General features: G+C 38.5%; 1 protein-coding gene across 1 annotated transcript; it reads right to left on the bottom strand.

The window, feature by feature from the left end:
* Window positions 1-1,188: 1,188 nt before the first annotated feature.
* On the bottom strand, window positions 1,189-18,838 carry MTX3 (metaxin 3). Its single transcript, XM_061619779.1, has 9 exons — window positions 18,722-18,838; window positions 16,438-16,507; window positions 15,523-15,599; window positions 12,627-12,719; window positions 11,064-11,246; window positions 9,144-9,220; window positions 7,211-7,368; window positions 6,819-6,907; window positions 1,189-3,314 (listed from the first exon to the last, which is right to left on the bottom strand). The coding sequence occupies exons 1-9, from the start codon at window positions 18,800-18,802 to the stop codon at window positions 3,204-3,206; spliced, it is 939 nt and encodes a 312-aa protein (XP_061475763.1). The 5' UTR covers window positions 18,803-18,838; the 3' UTR covers window positions 1,189-3,203.
* Window positions 18,839-21,590: the final 2,752 nt, after the last annotated feature.

Below are 21,590 nucleotides of genomic sequence, written 5' to 3'. Positions count from 1 at the left end.
TCCAAATTCTGCCTTCTCTTATAAATGCTATTGCTATATCTACAAAGAAAGGCAATTCATATTTTCAATTCAACAGGTACAATACTTTAAAATAAAATGTTAAAGTTTTTTACAATATAATGTTCAGAAACAACTATTAGGGTTCATTTTACTGGGAAATCTGAGCAATCCATTTTTCTTTTGTCTTATCACAGTCTTCGCCAGCTCTCCTATAGCAAACACTGCTTTAAATATGAAACACTTAAAATTGTGTGGTGACGTAAAATACATTTGCTTTACAAAGAGTACACCATTTGTGCAGACTGATCCTATGCATGTTTAACTTGGAAGGAAATAACACCATCAATAATAACTTATTCCCAAATAAATACTCCTAATACTGCAGCATTACAAATATATGTTTCGTCATCAGTCACAAATGCTTACAAAACAGACAAGACCCGTTACAACGTTCTTCATAATTATTTGTTTGTTATGTTATAAACGTTTTGAAAAAATGAAGTAACATGATCTTATTTTATGTCCCTTGTCAAGATTAAACACAACCAGTTTTGCTACCAGGCCAAGTTCAAGGTTCTGGTTTTGGTGTACAAAGCCCTGTGCAGCATGGGACCAGGATACCTGAAAGATCATCTTACCCCTTATATACGCAGTCAGTCATTGTGCTCGGTGAGTGAGGCCTCCTGCAGATACCATCTGATCAGGAGGTCTGTTCTGCACAACATAGGAAGTGGACCTTTAGTGTTGTAGCACTGACTCTTTGGAATTCCCTCCTCTTAAATATTAAACAAGTGCCATCCCCATTATCTTTTTGGTGCCTACTGAAGACCTTCCTCTTTCAACAAGCCTTTTAAGTAGAGACCTTATCCTCGTCTGCGTCTGTGTTGGAATTGCTTTTTTAGATGTTTTTAAAGCTTTTCTAAAAAATGTTTTTAAAGATGTTTTATTTTAATATGTTTTTAAAGATGCTTTTTAAAATATGTTTTAAAGACTTTTTTAAAATGTTTTTGTGTTTTTAGTGTTTTTGTTTGCTGCCTTGGGCTCCTTCTAGGAGGATGGGTGAGATATAAATTTAATAAATAAATAAATAAATCCATGTATATATAATTATTATGTGTGTGCCATCTCCAGTTTGAAATAACCAAAACATTCTAGAAGTAACAAGAAATGTAAATTTATTTTTGCTAGACATCCAAAATAATAGTTAACAACAAGATACATGAAAGATCTTTACATTCCTTAAATTTATAAAGCAATATTCTGCAACTACATGTATATAACATTACTTACAGGCTTGTTTATACAGCTATTTGTCTACATATACAGAACACTGAAGGTAACTTCGAGAAAAATAGGATTTGACTTGGCAAAATAAAGTCAGATGAAAAGAAAACTATGAAAACCATTTCTTTAGAATTAGATATCATATGATAAATTGGTTAAGGGCAGCTGCCATTTTGGCCAAATACTTTTTCAAAAACATTTGTTGGTATATACTGAAAAATTCAAATAATGTTTTAGAACAAGAATGGCCAACAATGGCCCATGGTCCTCATCCCAATTTTGTGTAGCCTGTATTCCAGGGTTGGGGAACCTTTGGTCCTCCAGATGCTGCTGACCTACAGCTCCCATCAGCCCTAGCAAGCATGTGGCCAGGGATGATGGAAGTTATAGTTCAGCAATATTTGGAAGGCCAGAGGTTTCCCACACACTTGCTGTATTCCATCCATCATTGAGAGAGAGGTCAAATCGGATTCCTGGACATATTGCCACATTGTAGCACCTGGAAGCAGTGCATGAGGAGCTGCTTCAGACCAGGCATGCACCTCACATAATGTGGCAGCTCACCAGATAGGCCTCTGCAATAACAGAGGTCAATGGTGTTTTCAGATTGCACATACCGCTGTGTACCAGTCCCAAAGCATCTGATTTTTGAGTCACCCACTTCCACTCCCAGAGTTGTCAGCCTTAGTTTATAATAGAATTGTTGGACCTCTTGAAATATAGCGACTAATAAGCTGAAATGTATCTCACTACCATCATCATCACCAATACAAATGGATATTACTCTGTCAGCCTGATCTAGGGGTTCCCTGTGTGTGTGTAGAAACTTCCAGTATATGTACAATGATCTTGTGTGCTTCCTTATTTACCACAGTGTCAGTAATAGAGCTATGTATACATCAGTACTACAGGGTGGGATGCCTCTGCTATTTTAGTGCATAGGGCAGTTCAGACTCATGAGAATCTCTGTGTTCACAGCAGCGCACTAGCAAAGCTTTGTAGCAGGGCAAGATCCCTTTAATCATTTAACTTATACCCAATATTGAAAGTTATTAACCCAGGGAGAAAGCTGTATCATCTAGCTTTGTTAGTGGATAAACATATAAAAGCAAGAAGCTAATGAATCTCTAGGCAGACAGAGTAAAGTGAAACAATGTCAATACTATATATTCAGTCTTAGCCTGCAACAGGTTTGACCTCTTACTTGCATTCACTGACACTGTCCATCTTGGTGCTGCAATTCTGAAGCTGTATTCTATCAAGGATGTGGTCAAGCTTATCCTATTCCCAATTAAGATTAGATTTGAAAAGATTCTAATAAAAAACTCCAGTCTGATGATATTAGTTTTTAAAATCTATATTCATTTCAAAATGGCCAACATACACTGATCATTGCTTATGAAAAAAATACAAAAGGATAAATACCTTCTCACTATTTGTCAGTTTACTTCCCAGCAATATTTTAATTTCTTTCACTATTTGAATCACATTAGAAATCTATAAAAATGCTTAAAGTGGTGATCAAGTAGTTACTCCAACATGCAACAATCAAGCTGAGCTGTAACATGATTGCAGCCAAAATTGAAAGCTTAATCTAGCAGAATATGTTGATGTATCTGCATAATTCTAAAGAGTGGAATCTTAGCTTTCAGTCAACTAAATCTAAAACGCGAGCATTTATGCAGCACTTATGGCAAGCCCAGACAGTACTGTACAATAACTCAACAATTTGTCTGTATTTAACTTGGACTTGTACTGGTTCCTACATGACCACATACTGCAGTGGTTAAATGAATGTGCTTGCACCTGTTATCCAATTCATGTTTGTCCCTCACTTCATGTACATACAGAATTAGTGCAAAGATTGATTAGAAAGTGACATCAAATCGGAACACATACATACATATGAAAAGTAAAACTCAGGGCGATAAGCGGTTTGGTGAACTATTTCCTCCTCCACTTGTGGAAAGCTTGAGAGTTGTCAGCTTATGCGGAGGGTGCTGAGGACTCTTACGAAGGTTATCATCCATCTGCAGAACAACATAAGTAGCAATTCAGCTCTTTGAAAGGTATCTATAACAAAAACGTCAGGTAGTAGCATTCATATATGTATTTTACAAGCAAGTACCCTAAATATACACGGTGCAGTCTCATTGAGGCAGTGGCGTCACTAGGGTTGGTGTCACCTGGTGCGGTAACTCATGGTGTCACCCCCATGGACCTCCTCCCATACCAGACCATACAGAATCCTTAGTAATGTTTTTTGTACTAATGTTACTCGTAAATTGTAATTCCCATATATCACTGAATGTAATGGCAATAGTAGTGACATAAACAACTAGCAAAATTAAAATTACACCTTTAAATTACAATATCATACGCACACCTCAAATTCTTGCTCTTATTACTAATGGGAGTTAATTATCTTACATACGCCCATAGTAAATTTTCAGATACTTTCAGACCCTCAGCAATTTTCAAGTGGTCTACGTAGAAGAAAGGTTTGGGAACCCCTGGAATAAGACACCTGCTTATGTCCCTATGCTGCTCTCTCCCCTCATTTAGGTGCCTGGGATGCATGCGTGTGGACACACCTCCTTACAATTATGGAAAGTGATTCTTAATAATAAGTCTCCAGACACAAAGTTACATAGGTATTTATCAGTTGTTTAGTAGAAAATTCAGAGCTGCAGGGTCCCTTCATGATAGTTACAGCCACGTACACCCTTTTTTGCTCCTGGATTAAGAATGAGATCTTTGTTAATGCATTCTCTCACAACAACAAACATCTCTAGGAGCCAATCAGGATGTAAGTGGAGAGCGTTAGCAACTGAGAAGAGTCTTCTCAGCAGCTGACTCACCTCCTTTCACTCTGAGTGACTCCAATCTGCAGAAAAGACTCTTCTCAGTGACTAACACACTCCCTTTTTATGCTGACTGTAGGATGCTTGGAGACATAGGGACCCTGCTCCTAAAAAAGCAGAGGGACTAAGATCCCCTGGGCGACTACCCTCCTGGTGCTTATGGACATGACCGTAATATATTTTGTGATGTGCAAGTTCGATATTATTTATTAAGTGTGTTTAGGATTACACTGATGGCATTCCCAAATATGTACTTTCACACAGACTTTGGTTTTCCATAACACAATGTTTGTCCAAGCCTCCACACTTGGGGGGGGCACTACTTGCACACCCCTTCCATAAGCACATCAAAGTTGGATACACACCTGAACCAAGACCCAGACAAAAGGGCACTCAAAACAAAAAGGTAATTACAGTGGCTGAGTAGATCTTGTACAGTGGTTATACTGACTGGGCAGCCACTGTCCTTCACATTTTACAAAATACTTTTTCCTATACAAAGATTAAATTTCTGTGTATGAAAAAGTAATATATGAAGTGGTCTCAATAGTGAGAAAAGTAAACAAGTGAATGTTGATCCAAATGTTTTTCATTCTCACGTTATGAAGCTAGCTGCCAGATGATGTATCACCTTCCCTACGCATGCAGCGTAGACTGAAAAAACAGCACCCAAGCCACCATTCAATATGTGCATGTGTTCTTTCCGACATGAATCTACAGGTCTCAAAAACTAATGTGTGACAAAGTCCTCAAACACCTTATAACATGCCTCAGACATGGTCTCTTGTTCTAACAGCATGCCTTCACACCATCACTTTGCCAAAACATAAGGATAGGTAAATTGCTTTTAGGGAGGTTCACAATTATGATTTCCTATTTATTTAATCTAAAAATATTTAAAATACATAAAAACAGCCAGGGGAAGATATTGGAGAAATATAAAATAAATACAAATTAAAAAGGGGGGGAGATGAAGAGACCTTAAATGTGCTACTCACCATCTCTCAGCCTATCCTCCCCTCAGGATGAAAACAATGGAGAACCATGACCACCCCCAGGAAGAAGGGCACACTTAAAATGTAGAGGAAAAAATCATCTACAACCATAGTGTGAAATCAAATACTTATTGGGACACAGTATGAAGAAATATTTATATAAACATGACTATCAAATATGTTTATGAATTACACAATCTTTAAATATATTTATAGTGCAATCCGATGTTTGTTTACTCAGAAGCAAGTCCCAATGTATTCAATGGGGCTTACTCAAACTGGGAAGTGTGCAGAGAACTACAGCCTCAAGTGATAAGGAACTTGTTCTTTCAACTTGTTCTTTTAAGTTGAGACCTTATCCAAGTCTGAGTCTGTGTTGGAATTGCTTTTTAATATGTTTTTAAGCCTTTTCTTTTTTTTAAAAAAATGTTTTTTTAAAGCTTTTAAAAAATATTTTCAAAGATGTTTTAATATATTTTAAAGTCTGTTTTTATGATGTTTTAAAGTGCTTTTAGTGCTTTTGTTTGCTGCCCTGGGCTCCTACTGGGAGGAAGGGCAGGATATAAATCAAATAATAAATAAATAAACTTCATTCACCCAACCCAAAATTCAGAATTGTTTAGGCTGTTTTCCAACTGTTTATTCTTGCTTTATGGTTATTGGATTTTAAATGGCTTTATTTCTTGTTGTGAGCTGCCTTGGTTTCCAACCCTACCTCACAGGGTTGTTGGAAAGACTACACACACACACTGCAGATGTATAAATACATACAGCCCATATAATAGTTTATTGTCAAACCAGTTGGTCATTGCAGAAAAATCAGTATTAGTTTTTAAAAAATCAGTATTTGTTTCCTACAGAATAAAAACTGTAATACCTAAGTAAGCCCTGCCTACTTGTTTTAAAATAGGACTGGAGGAGGGGGGGACAGAAAGACAACACAAACACAATTCTTTTTTACATTCACTCCAAAGTCCCATTGATTTTCAGCACATTCATAACCATGTCTACTCAAAAGTAAATCCTATTGAATTCAATGGGATTTACTCTGGAGATATGGGATTAGCAATGCTTTTACCCCCACAAAAGCAAGTATTGGGAAGGTTTTCAAAACACTGCCCAGGATCTGACTCCCACACACAAGAGGGGAAAAAACTGAAATGTATATACTTACCCAATTTATGAGATTTTCAGATAAACGGGGAGGAAACCACCATTTTCTGGCCTTGCAATGAGGTTTACTAGACACTGCCACAGGTCAAACAAACACTTCACTGATTGGCTGCAATCCTGAACGGGCAGGGTTAAAGCTACAAAGTGCTATACAGTAGTTTAAAAAAAGATTTAACGGGAGCGGCTGACGTTTTTATGTATATCTCGAGAACCGGACCACCTAGAAACTTAATTTTTTTAAATTAAAGCTGAGAGTCACCCCCCTCTGATGGTGTCACCTGGTGCGGTCCGCACCCCCCGCACCCACCTAGTGACGCCACTGCGTTGAGGTCATGGGGACCAGACCAATGTGAATGTTCAATAGATCCAGCCCCCTTTCCAATGACCATCCCTTCTTTCTACCTGATTAAAGACAAAACTGGCCCAAACGCACTAAACTGCCATTGTCAAGTCAAATTTGGTCCTTAACTTGAATAAGATCAGAAAAATGCAGAAAAATGACCTTTTCAATTAAGTTAGATTCCTTGTTTACGAGCTGTGTGAGTTTTTGTAGATTTGCATCTATCGTATCTTGACCCACTGGAGAGGGGCCTAAATAGGCAAAGCACATAGAAAGAGAAAAAAGTTAGCAGGAACTGGAACTTCTTAGAAAAAGCTTTTTCAGATTTTACACAGGGAAAAGCAATTTAAGCAATTTAACCTCCCCCTACCAACCAATACAGAGTCCTAAGTCCTCTACTATCTCAATTAAAAAAAAAAATAGAGAAACTTACAAATAATAAGACTTCTAAAATTCATGGTAAAAGAAATTAATTCTAGTGTAGATTTAATGCAAATGTAGGCATTCCTCTTTTGAAAATAGAGCACATGTTGAAAGAGAAATATATGGCTTACCTGATAAGTTTACTCTGAAGTAGCAACTCAGAATGTCATCACAGAAGCGACATAAATTGGAAAGCTGCTTCAAATGATCTTGCAACTGGACTTTGGGGAATGGTACTTTATAAAGAGGAGCAAGAAAACCAAACACAAAGGCATCAAGAGTTGTAGGCCTATAGATAACAAACATGGGACACTGCTATCTCAAATTCCGTAAGCCAATTTCTAAGTAGAGAAAAATATCAAACAAAATGTAGCTGTGTTTGAAGATTCTCACATGTAGCACAACTGCATGAGTACTAATGCAGAATTAAACTCATGATGGAAGATAAAAATATGCTTGACTCAACATACGGTGTAGGTAATTATTTTCACAATAGTTAACATTGTGTTTTGTCATTAATAACTATAAGATATCTCCATGAATGGGCTAAAAGGGACAGTTATTCAGAACATCTAACTGCTATGCCATTTTACTACAGAGACTGAGCAAGATTCAACTGCCTATGGGCTACACATATAGTTATAAAACAGAACCTGCTGTCATGTTCTAAGGCTGTTTAGAGATATTATTATCAAACACTGTCATACTTTCAAGAAGGCCAGCACCTTGCTGAAGTTAAGCAGGTTTGGGTCTGGTCAGTGCTTGGATGGGAGACCGCCTGGGTACCACATGTATGCTGCCTTGGGTTCCATGGCGAAAGAATGGCGGGGCAGAAATGTAATAAATAAATAATTTTACCTGCTTTCTTGGTACAGCTGTATAGGAACTGATAAATGAATATATCTAAATGGAATGTTGATATATAGAGGATGATCACATGGCATCAACAAAACTCAGGTTTACACAGCACTGGAGCTGCTTCAGGCTAGATCCTTCCCATGCCGTCCCAGTAACATTTAGATGCAGAAACTACATAGGCAGGACAAGTTACATAATTTTTTCCTGTGCCAGCATCACTGATTCAGCCTCATTCCATGACCATCACTGCAGTAATTTTGGAAAAAGATGTAAGATGGGTCCTTAGAAGGCAACAGTGCTTGGCACACTAGGACAGAATCACACCAACATTTGGGGCAATGCCTCTTTTCTGTCTGAAATACAGGTGGTACAGAGACCAATGCAACTTGATTCCACAGGGCACACTGTGGAACAGGAGGTCAGGCTGCAATACAGTATATCGAATGAGGATCAGATGCCATCCCAAAAACTGTGTGGATATGCTCTTATAAATAAAAATGCTATAGTTAGGGCAGGTGTGGTCTGTTTTTCATTATCCAAGTTAAAAAAAATAGTGATCACCAACAGTGCAGAGAAGATATCTAGGGAAAACGCAGACATATCAAGTATGGGGCAGTAAGGCTATGGTCAGCTACAATCTATCTATTCCTCTCAAGCTCTAAAAAAAATCCTATTTTCAAGTTTGCAACAGTAGCCAGCTTAGTGTAGCACTGATTGGCTGGCACCTGTGATTCTGCCACTATACCACCCACAACATGGAAAAGTTTTGTACTTCAAAAGGATGCTTTTAAAAAAATAATAAAGCCACAAATGAACGGATAAGCAGATTTTAAAATGGTGTGCTTTAAATTAAAAAGAAAAATACATTGCCTGCCTGAGGCATGAAGGAAGACTGATGGCTGAGCCAGCATTCAATTCACTAGCATGCAAGTATGTCATTTTACTTGCAAAGCCATGAGGATGCCAGCCTCACTGCTTGTGAGCTTTTTTATATATATTCTGTTTTTCTTCATTTCTAGTAATTTAATTGGACATCCTGTAGCCTGTGACAATCATTAGTTGAATGAAAGCTGATGTTAAAGCTTGCATTTTAAAATAAAGCATTTTTAATTCACAAGGATAAAACAACAGCAACAACATACTATTAAAAACAAGTATTTTAGCATTAATATTACCACACTATCTATGTTGTAAACATGTACGCACGTGCTTCCAAAGAAAAATGGAGATGTCCCCAGTCTGTTTGACAGAAGGTTCAGGCATTCCTTGGCATCTCTATAGATCTGAAAAGAATAGAAATCAAAGCTTATTTGTGCACCATCCTTTCTAGGAACTTACGTCAAATTAATGCAGTGCTTGCATGATAAACAGCTAAGAATCCATGTGGCACAATCCCAGATGAAAGACGGTTCAAAGTATACAACTTCAATGTGTAGTGCTAAAGGTGTGCACATACATACCCAAAGAAAATGGGTTGTATCCAACGAAGTTCTTTTCAAAGTAATTAATTAAATTAATTAATTAATAACCCCAAGGTGGTCTTGTCCACTCATTTCTATGTGTTCTGAGTAGAACTTAGCTGGATACAACCCAGTACCAGAGAATTTGAAAGCCATGTGTCCTTGGGCAGACACACAATCTGCTTGTGGCCACTCCTTTGCATGCTAACTTATTTTTCCCTTGCATGCAGGTGTGTTCCCCATCCCCCCTTGTCATTTCATGAACACATTTTCCCCATCCCCTGGGGGAAGACAGGGATCTTGTGTTTTGGAACACAGGAAGCTGCCTTATACCAAGTCAGACCATTGGTCTATCTTGCTCAGTACTGTACACACTGACTGGCAGTGGCTCTCCAGGGTTTCAGGCCCAAAGGCTTAGCTTGGGACTTTTTGGATGCAAGCGACGTGTTCTACCTCTGAGCTGCAGCCCTTCCCTTATGAGGTGTTTGTTATCTGTTGTTTTTATGATGTTTTAGAGTGTTTTTAGTGCTTTTGTTTGCCGCCCTGGGCTCCTACTGGAAGGGTGAGATACAAATCCAATAAATAAATGAATAAATAAATAAATCCATGCCTTGATGATCTCATGGATTAATTACTGCAAGTTGCTGTATGTTAGTCTGCCTTTGAAAACAGTTCAGAAACTTCAGCTGGCAGAAGAATGACTTTGTTTATTTATTCAATTTTATACCACCCTTCATCTGTTGCAATCCCAGGACAGTTTACAAAATAATTAAAATAATGCATTCGACACAAAAATATTTAAAAATTTCATTATAATTGTAAAACAATATTAAAACCATCACAGCACTACAGCAGAAGGCAGCATCAGTACATCTGGCCTAAAGCACCTGTCTCTCCCAAAGACACAAGTGAAGACATGCCAGGCAAAGAGAATGTAAGGCACCAGTTCTTTCCATCTGCGCTGGCTGACAAAGGTGATAGCTGGCACAACTCAAGGTGCTGGTTTTAGCTATAGTGCCCTATGTGGCCTGCACCTTATATACTTGAGCAGAGGTGAACAACAAGTGGATCACTTGCCAATTTCTGGTAGACCAGTGAATTCTTAAGCAAGACCATGGACTCAGGATCACATAATACAGATTGGCCATGATTTATCGCAGGGGTAGTGACCCTCTGGGCTGAGAGCCTAATTAGGCTCACCAGGCTTCGAAGACTGACACACCCCTGACTGAAATGAAAAAGAATCAGAAGTGCACTGTAAGTATGCCTCCAATTTTTCCTTTGAATCGCTGGCTTGAATTTATGCTGGTGATGCAAAGGATCTTTCTCTGTCGATACAGCTTAAGCCACAAAGGGAAAATATTCCTTTGGCTTCCAAAGGGCGGCTTGCTATAAGTGCCAATCGGCTTTGTTTTGTTTTTTGTTTATTGGAATGTTAAGGCATCTTGAGTAAATAACTAACTATACTTGGGAAATGTGCAGATTTTTTAAAAAAAGTTGATTAAGGAAGTTAATGGACGAGTAAGCTTCACTGATCCTTCCTGTGTTATCCAGTAGAAATCTGTTGTCACAGCAAGTATTAAAACAAACACCACCATATTTAGTATGCAATTCTAGTACATTTGTATCAACTTCAGACCTAAATTACCCATAAAGTGAAATATACCTGTCCTTCCACTTCAGTGAGACTGTAGAGCGGAGGGCCCCCCTTTGTCAGCAAGATCCTATTAAGTGCTTCCTCAAACATCTTTCTAGGCAGATACCAACTCAGTGGAAATGGCATCCTTGAAGCAAACCATGGTTTTGTCACATTGTAGTAATTATCAGCTTCAACCCAGAAAGTGTGCAGCTATATCATGATGATAAAGAATGTTAACATTCAAGAAAGGACATCAAGCTTCCCATTATAAAGAACCAAACTGCTGTCCTAATTTTTGTCTATCACTGGATTTTTTAAGACGCTAATAGGCTCCAGTGTTCAGGCACCAAGTTCTTTTATCAGCAGACTCAAGTTAAGATATTAGATTATTAATAGATATACATACCAATTTTTAAGTATATAGCCCAGACTAAAAGGACAAAACTGGCTAAGGGTGCAATTCTATACACTCTTACCTGGGAGTAAGTCCCACTGAACTCAATGAGGCTTACTTCTGAGTAGACATGGATAGAATTGTGTTGTAAAAGTAACTAGAAAAGGCAGCAAATACCCAGAGTATTCTATTTAGTATACCATATTTATTTATATTCAATTTTTATTATTCTCGCACATAATCCTCCTGTCATGTCAGCATTGTTTTAGTAACCAAAAGTAACCAGTTTAAAAAACACACATGCTTGCTGTGAGTTGCAAATCTTTTCTATCCATTAGTTGAACTTCTATGGTATCACTGGCCTAGCCCTTCCAAACCTTACAAATAGCAAGAAAACTACACATTAAAAACCTAGCACATTAAGAAGTCTAAGCCAGAGAAGTCTGTTCTTCTTTCATGATATTTCATATGGTGTGTAAGACCCACCTACATCAGAAAGCATTTGGGTAATGAGCTATTGCATATTGCAGCTGCTCAATTAGTTTGTTTTTTTTCTGATTTTGATGTTGTGTATTTTGTATGAGCCACCTTGAGCATTGGAAGTGTGTCATATAAACTTTTAAGTGAAATAAATAAGGCTAGAACTTTTCTTATCAATTTCTAGTTTTCTTTGTGGAAGGAAATTTTTGCATGGAAGAAAATTCAGTCATGTACAGTCTGAAGAAGGAAAATCCAGACACATCCGCTGTTTGTAAGAACTAAGCCACAGAGTAGGGGTGGAGAATCTATGGCCCTCCAGATGTTGTTGGATGCCAACTTCCATCAGTCCCAGACAGCATGGCCAATGGTCAGGAATGATGGGAGTTGGGAGTCCAACAACACCTGAAGGGTCCACTCATGTCACCAAGCTGTCCAAACTTTTGCTTCAGCTTACTGAAATAACCTTTTCTTCAACAAGCTACTTAAGTGTCTTTAATATGAATGCTAATTTTTAAAAGACCTGATTTTAATGGTGATTACTGACCTCAAAGTCAAAGTTTATTCCCTAAGGCATCTCACATATTTGTGTGTTCCTAAGAGTTCGATGCAAAGTTAAGATGCATTAACTTCAATGAGCCAACAAAGCATATGCTTGACTCCAGGCGGATGGTGCTGCAATGTATCAACTTTGGTCACAAACAATAACTGTATCTTACCAAAGCAGGGTATAGTTTTTCTTCAAGTAATGCAATGTATGCCAGTGTGTCTGCTCCTTCTTTTGTAGACAGTTCATAATCAGCATTATACTTCTGCCAGTAAAAAAGCAATACTTTAAGGCAGCAAACAGTCATATGAAACTTTCTAAAGAGAAAATAAGTACAAAACTGGAAGGTTCCTATAAAGTTAGATAATATATTCCCTGTTGCATAAAATAATAAATCCAATTGCACTCTTTACCTTTTCTTCAAGTTAATGATTTCAAAGTTTATTTAACAGTAATGTTACTGCTGAAGTTATATAGACATCTAACTCTAATCTCAATTATATCTGCATAAAGACAGACTAATGGAGATATTCTAACAAAATCAACTTGTAATATAGTTGTAACATGGCCTCCTACTAAGAGAAAGGGCAGGATATAAATCAAATAAATAAATAAAATATAGTTAAGGTGTGCTTGCCCTTAGTATTTAAATTGCTTTTAGTGATAGCATATCTTGAAAGATGAACACTTAAAAATGCATCTCCATTCCTCTAAAAGATACATTAAAACTTACTTGTGCTCTTGTTTGACCCTTTTATTGCATAAAGAGAATCTGAAAGAGTTGGAAATTTATGAGGTACAGTCCTGATCTCTTAGTGAATATATGCAGATATCTTATTGTGGAACAGCTTGCTATAGGATCCAAACAGAACCCTTCCCTCCCTGAACCTGCAGTCATATCTGAATGTGCCATCAGTGAAGCATTTTACCTTATGTAGAAGCCATTCTCTGCATTACATAGGACAATCCAGCAGCCAATTTGTCCCCTGATCTTGCCTATGCAGAGTGATGTCAACAGAAGCAGAAACTTTGCCATATGTAGGGCCAAAAGACAAGTGGACTCTGGGGTTATCCTATACAAATCACTTGAGGTAAAATGCCTAGCTATGATAAAAGTGCACAGGCAATGCTGTGGCCTGTGTGGCAAAACAGCAGCAGGGAGAGGGGAGTTCTGTTTGGCTCATGTGGTGATCCACTCTACAGATTGATTTCCACGTGCTCTCATAAGCTAGAAAAGAAGGAATGCATTCTTCAAGTTCAAGTAGTACTAAGTCTCGTTACGGTTGTTTTTAATGGTAGACAATTGATTTCTTTTTTTGCCCTCATATCTTAACAGGAGAGGAAGAGGTGGCAGTCAAACCCTAGCAAAGTCCTTTCTCCAGAACATTCCTTAGTCTTTGGTTACAGTTTTAAGAACTCTGCCTCAAAATCCTGATTTTTCAGTTTTTCATTTCCTTCATTTTCCAGTCTTCAGTGAAACTTGCAGGCTAGCCACCAACTGAATTTCTAATGTTAAAATTAAGGAGGGAAAAATCCTTAATAAATTTAAAAAAATAAGCCCCTCTCTATGAACAAAGAAGCAAACAACAGCACAAGTACTTTACCATCAGTCTTACATAGCTTGCAATTAAAGCTGGAACCGTGCTAAGCCCAAAGCCCCTTGGGCAGAAAGAACAAGTTGCACAGCTCTTTGGATACAAAGTAATACTATGCTCTGTTTGACTGTTTCTATTACATTCTATTATGTCACACAATTTCAATCATCAATGTAGATGAAAATCAAACCAAGGGAGATGAAGAAGCGTATTGTGGTGACTGGTAAGGAGCCTTAATGTATTTCTACACAGTTATGGTAAAAATAATAAATATTACAAAGGCAAGGATTGCATAGTTCAGATACACCAGGCACAGCCTGATGAACAATTAAGCTCACAGTTCTACTATCAAAATTTTCAAGCCTTTTTGAGCTTTGTGGTTGCTCCACCTTAATTTTATTAAGTTGGAGAAGGAGCATAGGTCAGTGGTAGAGTATCTGCTCTGCATTCAAAAGTTCCTAAGTTGAATCCCCAGCATCCCTGCATAGGGCTGGGAATATTTCTTGTCTAAAAGCCTGGGGAGCCACTGCCAGTCAGTGTAGACAATACTAAGCTAGATGGACCAATGATCTAATTTGGTATAAGGCAGCTTCCTATGTTCCTTTGTCAGTAAATATTAAAATTAAGGTATTTTCAAGTAATTGTTGATATTCTGTAAAATTTCAAAGAATAAATAATTATTTTAATATAACATATTTGAATTCTGCACTCTGCAGTTGTTTCATTATATACCAGCGGGAGCCTTAGAAAAGTTAGTTTTGCCTAAACTGAAACATGGGTTAACTTTCTCTGTTCTATGACTACCTTAAGAGATTTTTGTATAATTCCTAAAATTTGATTTAAAAATTCTCATCTTAATCTTCAAAGTGTTTTTTTCCTGAAAATCTGTTTTTTATTCTTTGGAACCAACATGAATAAACTAGCTAAAAAAAATACGAAAATACAATGCTATAAAAAGAATAGCCATTCAAATAAACATAGAATATGGGTAAGATCAATCTTAAGACCATTTCAGGGAAAATGTATTATGATTTTAACATGCCAGAAAAGAAAGATTGCAAAATGTTTGGCTAGGAAGAATGATGAAAGTTCTCAGTAGGTTCTTACTGCAAATAGATTGCTTATTCTAGGTACAGAATTCTGTGATTTCGAAGACAGAATGTTAGAGAACTTTGCTCTTCAAATTTAGATAACCTAAGCGTTTGATAAAGAAACAGCTACTTATTTGATTTATGAGGGATGTAGGAAGTGGGGTCCTCCAGGGATCTGTGTTGGGACTGGTGCTTCAACTTGTTCATAAATTGTCTGGAGTTAGGAGTGAGCAGTGCAGTGGCCAATTTTGCTGATGACACCAAATTGCTCAGCATGGTATAAATAAAAGGGATTGTAAGGAGCACTGTGGGAACAAGATGCTGGCCTAAATGGAAACTGGAGAAAAATAAGACCAAGGAAAGTGCTATTTATGAAACTCACCTGTTTTCTTAAGAAGTTTAGTATTTTAGCTGGCTGAGAAATAACAGTGTCATCTGATACCAATAATGGTACACTCCCTAAAAACAAATGATCAGTCAAGATCATGCAATCAAAACAACGTTATTAATAACATAACAGGTGCTTAAGTTTGCTCACATGAAAACTCTGATCAGCACAATACCAAGGATTGGTGCTGCATCAGACTTGCCTGTGCAAGGCAGTAGTATCCTATTTGGCCTATAAACTTTCACTTTTGTTACTCATCTTTTTGAATTAATGGCCTTATTTTGGAACTACAACATTGTGCCACTACAACAGAAGACTAGGGGTGGTCCTTCATCCTACTGATATGAGATAATGCTAAGAATTATTACTTCACCATCTTATCATCATTCCCTCACACCCATATTTGATTCATAAAAGGCTTTTCACAGTACAACTGCCCTCTCCTGAGTTGCTGCACTGCTATACCATCCCAGGTATTTTGCTGCACTGGTGCAACTCACAGCTTGCAGCATGAGGTCAACACAAAACTGAGTTTCATCTGATCAGATCCACTCTTTGCTTTGTACAACAGACCATAAGATTGGGCTATAAGCCAAGGCTGAGAGTCTTCCTATTTGTACAGAGTTACGTATGTATGTATGTATGTATGTATGTATGTATGTATGTGGAGGAGTGGCTGCCATGTACCAGGTACAGTAGCAGGTTGTGAGGTTGGGGCAGTTTGGGGCACAATGGCAGGAGCACCAGATTGGTTCTATTTGTGCCCCTGCACCACCCTGGTATGTGTCAGTAATGCCACTACTGAGAGGGCCAGGTATGTGGCACTTTTCCCCATTGGCCACTCCTGAGGTAGCCATTACTGAATATGTGGCCTAAAATGCTAATATACATATTTAAAATGCTAAATACCTCTTGGTGCTCTCCATGAATTATCTATAATATTCACTTTCAATGGTGCACCACAAAACCTGGCATAAGCCTGCAAGAAAGGTTACAAAATAATTAAACTCAATACTTTACCCTTCAGAATTTAGATAACCTAAATGTTACATAATGAAGCAGCTAATTTGATTTATAGCCTGTCCCATCCCCAAAGCCCAGGGTGCACAATCATATTATGCCATTGCCACAATAAGCATCACAAATGCAATACTCAACTGTTGGAATTAATGGACATTTTTATGGATTTCAATGGGATGTCAGTTGGCTACGGGGTCAAAAAAACTAGGACGGGACTAAGAACTGTGGCCCTCTCAGGGTTGCTAGATTTCAACTCCTGTCATCTCTGACCATACGCCATGCTAGCTGGGGCTGATGGGAACTGGAATCCAACAACTTGTGGAGGGCCACAGGTTCCTCAGCCCTGAACTAGAGGAAGGCATTGCTAGTTTTAAAATGCACTGATCTAAAGAGCCTTTTGACCCACACAGCTGATGACTTTTTAAATTACATACAGCTGTATACCCTCTTTGATCCGGCTGGATGTGACCTCTGATGACAAGATATGAAACCTCATTCGATACTGCCAGCTGTTGCACTACACTAGATGTACACAAATAAGAGCGTGAATTGGGCTGAGATCAACAAATAAGATCATTTTTAAATGATAATTTAAGTATCATCTATCTCTACATAGCTGTGGGATGGGCTTTTATGTAATTTATTTAATTTTGATTAGGTTAAAGTGTTGATTAGGTAAAGTGTTTGATTAGGTTAAAGTGTCATTCTGCACTTGATTACAGAATGAATTATTTTTTGCCTCATTAACCTAGGTCAGGAGTTTCCCCACTCTATCAAGTCAACAGCACAACAACACAATGGCCTGGTTCATACGTAATGCTACACCAAACTATGACTTGGCATGAAAAAGCAAGCATGCTGTTGCATATTTAGAAAATTGTGGCTACTTTCCTCCTCCCCAGGTCCTCCTGCTGCTATTCTATAGGAAGCATTCCATGTGAACACGGGCTCATGGTTTGTTTCACTACAAGTAAACCATGAGATGTAAGCAAAGTTTGTTCTTTGGCTACTGCTCATGGTTTGTTTGGGGGAGGCAAGCCATCAGCCCAGGTTCACACATAATGCCAAGCCAAACCATGGCTTAGCTCCTGGTGGTGCAGCAGCAGGACCTGTTAAGAAAACAGCCATGGTTTTCTAAATGTGCATGAGCACACTTGCTCATTCACACTTCTCCATGGTTTGGCTTATGTGAAAACTGCATGCAACTTTAAAAAGACATATAAAGGCAACCAGAAAACAAAATATCCAAGGCCCATTCTCAAATTACCATTTTCAATATATATCAGTCTGCCTTCTCTTAAAACAGATGAACAAGTTAAATCCATGACAATATGCACAAGTGACAAAAGTTAACATGCCTCATCTCAGTAGTCACAAATGCTGAAGTTTCCTTTTTTTTGAGTGAATGCTCATGTCTTGAAGTGTTGCTGTAAGAGTCAGCTCTGAAAGCAGTTGCAACCTATTCATAATTTTATTTTCCTCCCTCCCACAAAGATGCATGAAAAACGCTTTAAAAATCGGTTTTAAAGAATTTAAACAAAACTGACTTTTTAGTCAATAAACTTTTCTAACGCGAAGTTTCTAGATCTTTTGGTGCTGGACTGCACGTGATAGCTTGCAGTGTTTTCAAATTCCAGCAAGACAGCTGTTTTGCAGCACAATCCTATACACAATTCACTCAGAAGTTGTCCCACAATGTCCAATCAGGCTTACTCGTAGGTAAATGTGCACAGTATTGCAGCCACAGTCTGTTATAGCAAACACGTGATATTTTCAGGATTAATCGATTTTTGTGTGATATAAACTCTCGTGGACTAGAACTCATTTAATATTAGATCCTTCCAATGAAATGAGCTCTAATCCACGACATTTTATGTCACAATAAATGCTAGATATTACTTATTCCCAGAATTTATGCATCGCTATTGAAAGGCTCTTTATAAAGCGGCTTAAGCCTATTATTGAAGTTTTCCTTCCACACTGGAAATGTCTGAACGCCCCTTTCCCCAGGTACAATCCAGCATCGGCTACCCAAGCCAAATCTCCCATCAGAAGAAGAAAGCACAAGTCCTCAGCATGGTACTCCCGAAGCCGGCGACTCCTCACAGCACCTCCATCTCCTCCCCCCTGTATCTCGGCCTTCGCCCGCGCAACCCTTCAAAACCGCTGTTACCATGACAACGAGGCACTCCGCGTGCACAGACGGCAACCCCCAATCACCACCCCAGCAGCTCAGTTCCATGGGAGACGCCATGTTGACGCGACAAACCTTTGCCCTCGCAAAGCCCCGCCCCTAGCCCGCCCTTTCTCTCCTCACAGACAGTAGCATGGGCTGGGCAGAGAAGGCTGTTTGATTCTGCTCATGGCTGGCCGTGCAGTAGTGTGTGTGCTGTCTATAGTGCCTAGTAGTTCCTTGGGGTGGCTGTGGGGCAAAAGCAGGAGGGTGTAACTACTCGGCTGTATTCTAACTTCTAAAGACAAAGCGTTGGTGTTGAAGAACTAAGGTGTAGATGTGCAATAAACCACCTTCCAATTGCTTTGCTCAGCTTCCAGGCTGTTATTTGACAAACTGATTAATTTTAGATAAAAAGACAGGCAAGAAAAGCTGTTTTACTAATTGCATTATTAAGGAAATGAAACAGCAGAAAGGCATAATCTAAATTTATATACTGAATTCAGGTAAAAAATATACACACTAAATACGTATAACTACATCCAAATACACAATTAAAAATATAAACAGCCATAAGTTCCTGGCTCGGCATTGGAGACCCTTGTTTGTGTGCCCCCCCCAAGGAGGTGCGGATAGTGGCCTTCTAAGTGGTGGCCCCCATTTGCGGGACACTCTCCCGAGGGAGGTATGCCTAGCGCTATCATCCAGCTTTAGGCACCAGGCAAAAATATTTCTCTTCTCCCAGGCATTTGGTTCTTAACTTTGGAAGGCTTTTGCAGGACTTCTGTTGTATAGCCTTCCTAAGAAGATTTGCTCCACTGTCTATGTACAATTTTGTTTTTAACTTTTTTTTAACTTAAGTGTAATTCACTTTGAGTGCACATTTGTATGGAAAGGCGACTAACAAATTTAATAAATACTTCAAATAAAACATTTAACTTTGCACTAAAAAGAACAAAGAGTGGGTGCCAAGCAAATGCTTAGGGAGGCTATTTCATACTCTGGGTGCCACCACGGAGAAGGCCATGACCCTGGTACCATATGTCTGACCTCAAAAAGCAGGGGCATCTGGAGCAGGGTGTTGACCTTAGTAACTGGCAGGATCATACGGAAGGAGATGATAGTTCAAGGAGGCTGTTATCTATTTTGTCCTTGAAAAAGTTAACCCCAAGGAGTACACAGAAAGGAAAGACACATGGATGGGGGAATAAAGGTCTCAGAAAACAATAAACATCCTCTCTGGACAAGTCACTAAAAGCCCACTCCTAGCTTCTGAAAATTCCCCAGACCACACATTTTTAATCCTATCTTCATGGGTTTAAGGGCTAGAATAGAGGCGGTTAATGTGGCGCCCTCAAGACGTTGCTGAACTACAACTCACATCATTCCTGACCATTGGCCATGCTGCTTCAGACTGATGGGAGTCCAACAACATCTGGACTGCACAGGTTCTCCACACCTAGGCTGGAAAATTAATTTAAGGAGAGAGAGTGCTGAAGTTGCCACACTATTGAATTCTGTCCTCAGAATGAATTTTCTCTGCTTGTGTAGTGTGATCGCAAACCTGAGGACCGGCAATCCTGCATGCACACTGGCCCAAGGAAAACTTGTATATCAGGGGCAAAGAAAAGTTGCAAAAAATATTTTAATGCTAATAAAAAGATAATATTTCCATACCAATAATTAAAGTATGTGGAGTGTTTATTTAAAAAAAGTACATTCTAGAGAGAAGGACTGAAGATTACAGGAAATTTTCCTTGCACAAGTGTTATACTTGTAGAATAAAGAAACTGAGATATTTTCATATGGCTATCCTACACATGGTAGCAGCAGAAAAAGCACGGGTACAGCCTGTGCATTTTGGCTCACAGCCCATAGATTTTGGTAACCACTGCAAACACTTAAAAAAAAATGTGGTGCTTGTTTGCAAAAATCCCTGAGCATGGTGGATGTATGCAACTAGGCCACCAGAGGCTAGCAGCTAATATGTAGACAATCCTGGAGGAACCACATGCTAGTGATGTGATTTGGCTGTGAGTTACTGATCATTTAAAGCGGTGCAGGTGTCTGGAATGCAGACGGTCACAGATTCAACCCCTGGTATTTGCAACTGAATGCCATTTAGTACAGGGCTAGATAAACTAATGATCTAACTCAGTAGGAGGCAGTTTCATATGCTGTGAATTTTCTAGACTTATGTAAAGGTAAATGTTTAGCTATTGCTTCTACAGGGCTATAATCTTCATCTCACTCACTTAATTCACAGAGGTCATACTGAACAAAGTGGGGTTTAAGCCAGAATAAGTTATTTGAGAATGGCAGGATTATTTTCCTCGTAAAATACTGACTCAGAATTGTTTTTGAAAGACATTGGGTCTTTTGTGCTGCTTTATGAACAAATTGTAAAACTTGACTTAATCAATTAGTCATTTTTACATAGCTTGGAATATGAACAAGACGCTGACATTTTCTTAAATAAAATAAACAGCAATAGATAATTTTTCTACAGCCAAAAATGCAGAATTCTTTTGATTAAATAAAAAGGACAGACAAATATTTTAACAGTTGAGCTGAAACTCAAACAGATGCTTTATTAACCTTACAGTTATATGTAGCTGAAAATAGCTTTATGAAAGTCAATTGCTAAAGTCTCAGAAATGATCTACATACTTCATAAGATCAGGTAAAGTAAGGTCCTGTCCACAGGAGAACCCCTTGCTGACATATTGCTCTTCTCTAAGCAGAGAGAAATAGATCTTTGATTGTGGTTGTACATGACACTTAATGTAGTGCTGTATTCTCCATTAGTATCCCACAACATCCGCTCCCCAAGACAAAGCAAAAGTGAGTCATACATTACTGCAATCCC

Source organism: Rhineura floridana, chromosome 1 (genome assembly GCF_030035675.1).
Source record: "Rhineura floridana isolate rRhiFlo1 chromosome 1, rRhiFlo1.hap2, whole genome shotgun sequence".
Classification (NCBI taxonomy): Eukaryota; Metazoa; Chordata; class Lepidosauria; order Squamata; family Rhineuridae; genus Rhineura; species Rhineura floridana.
The sequence above is the reverse complement of the archived record's forward strand: the minus strand, read 5'-3'. Positions and strand labels throughout refer to the sequence as shown.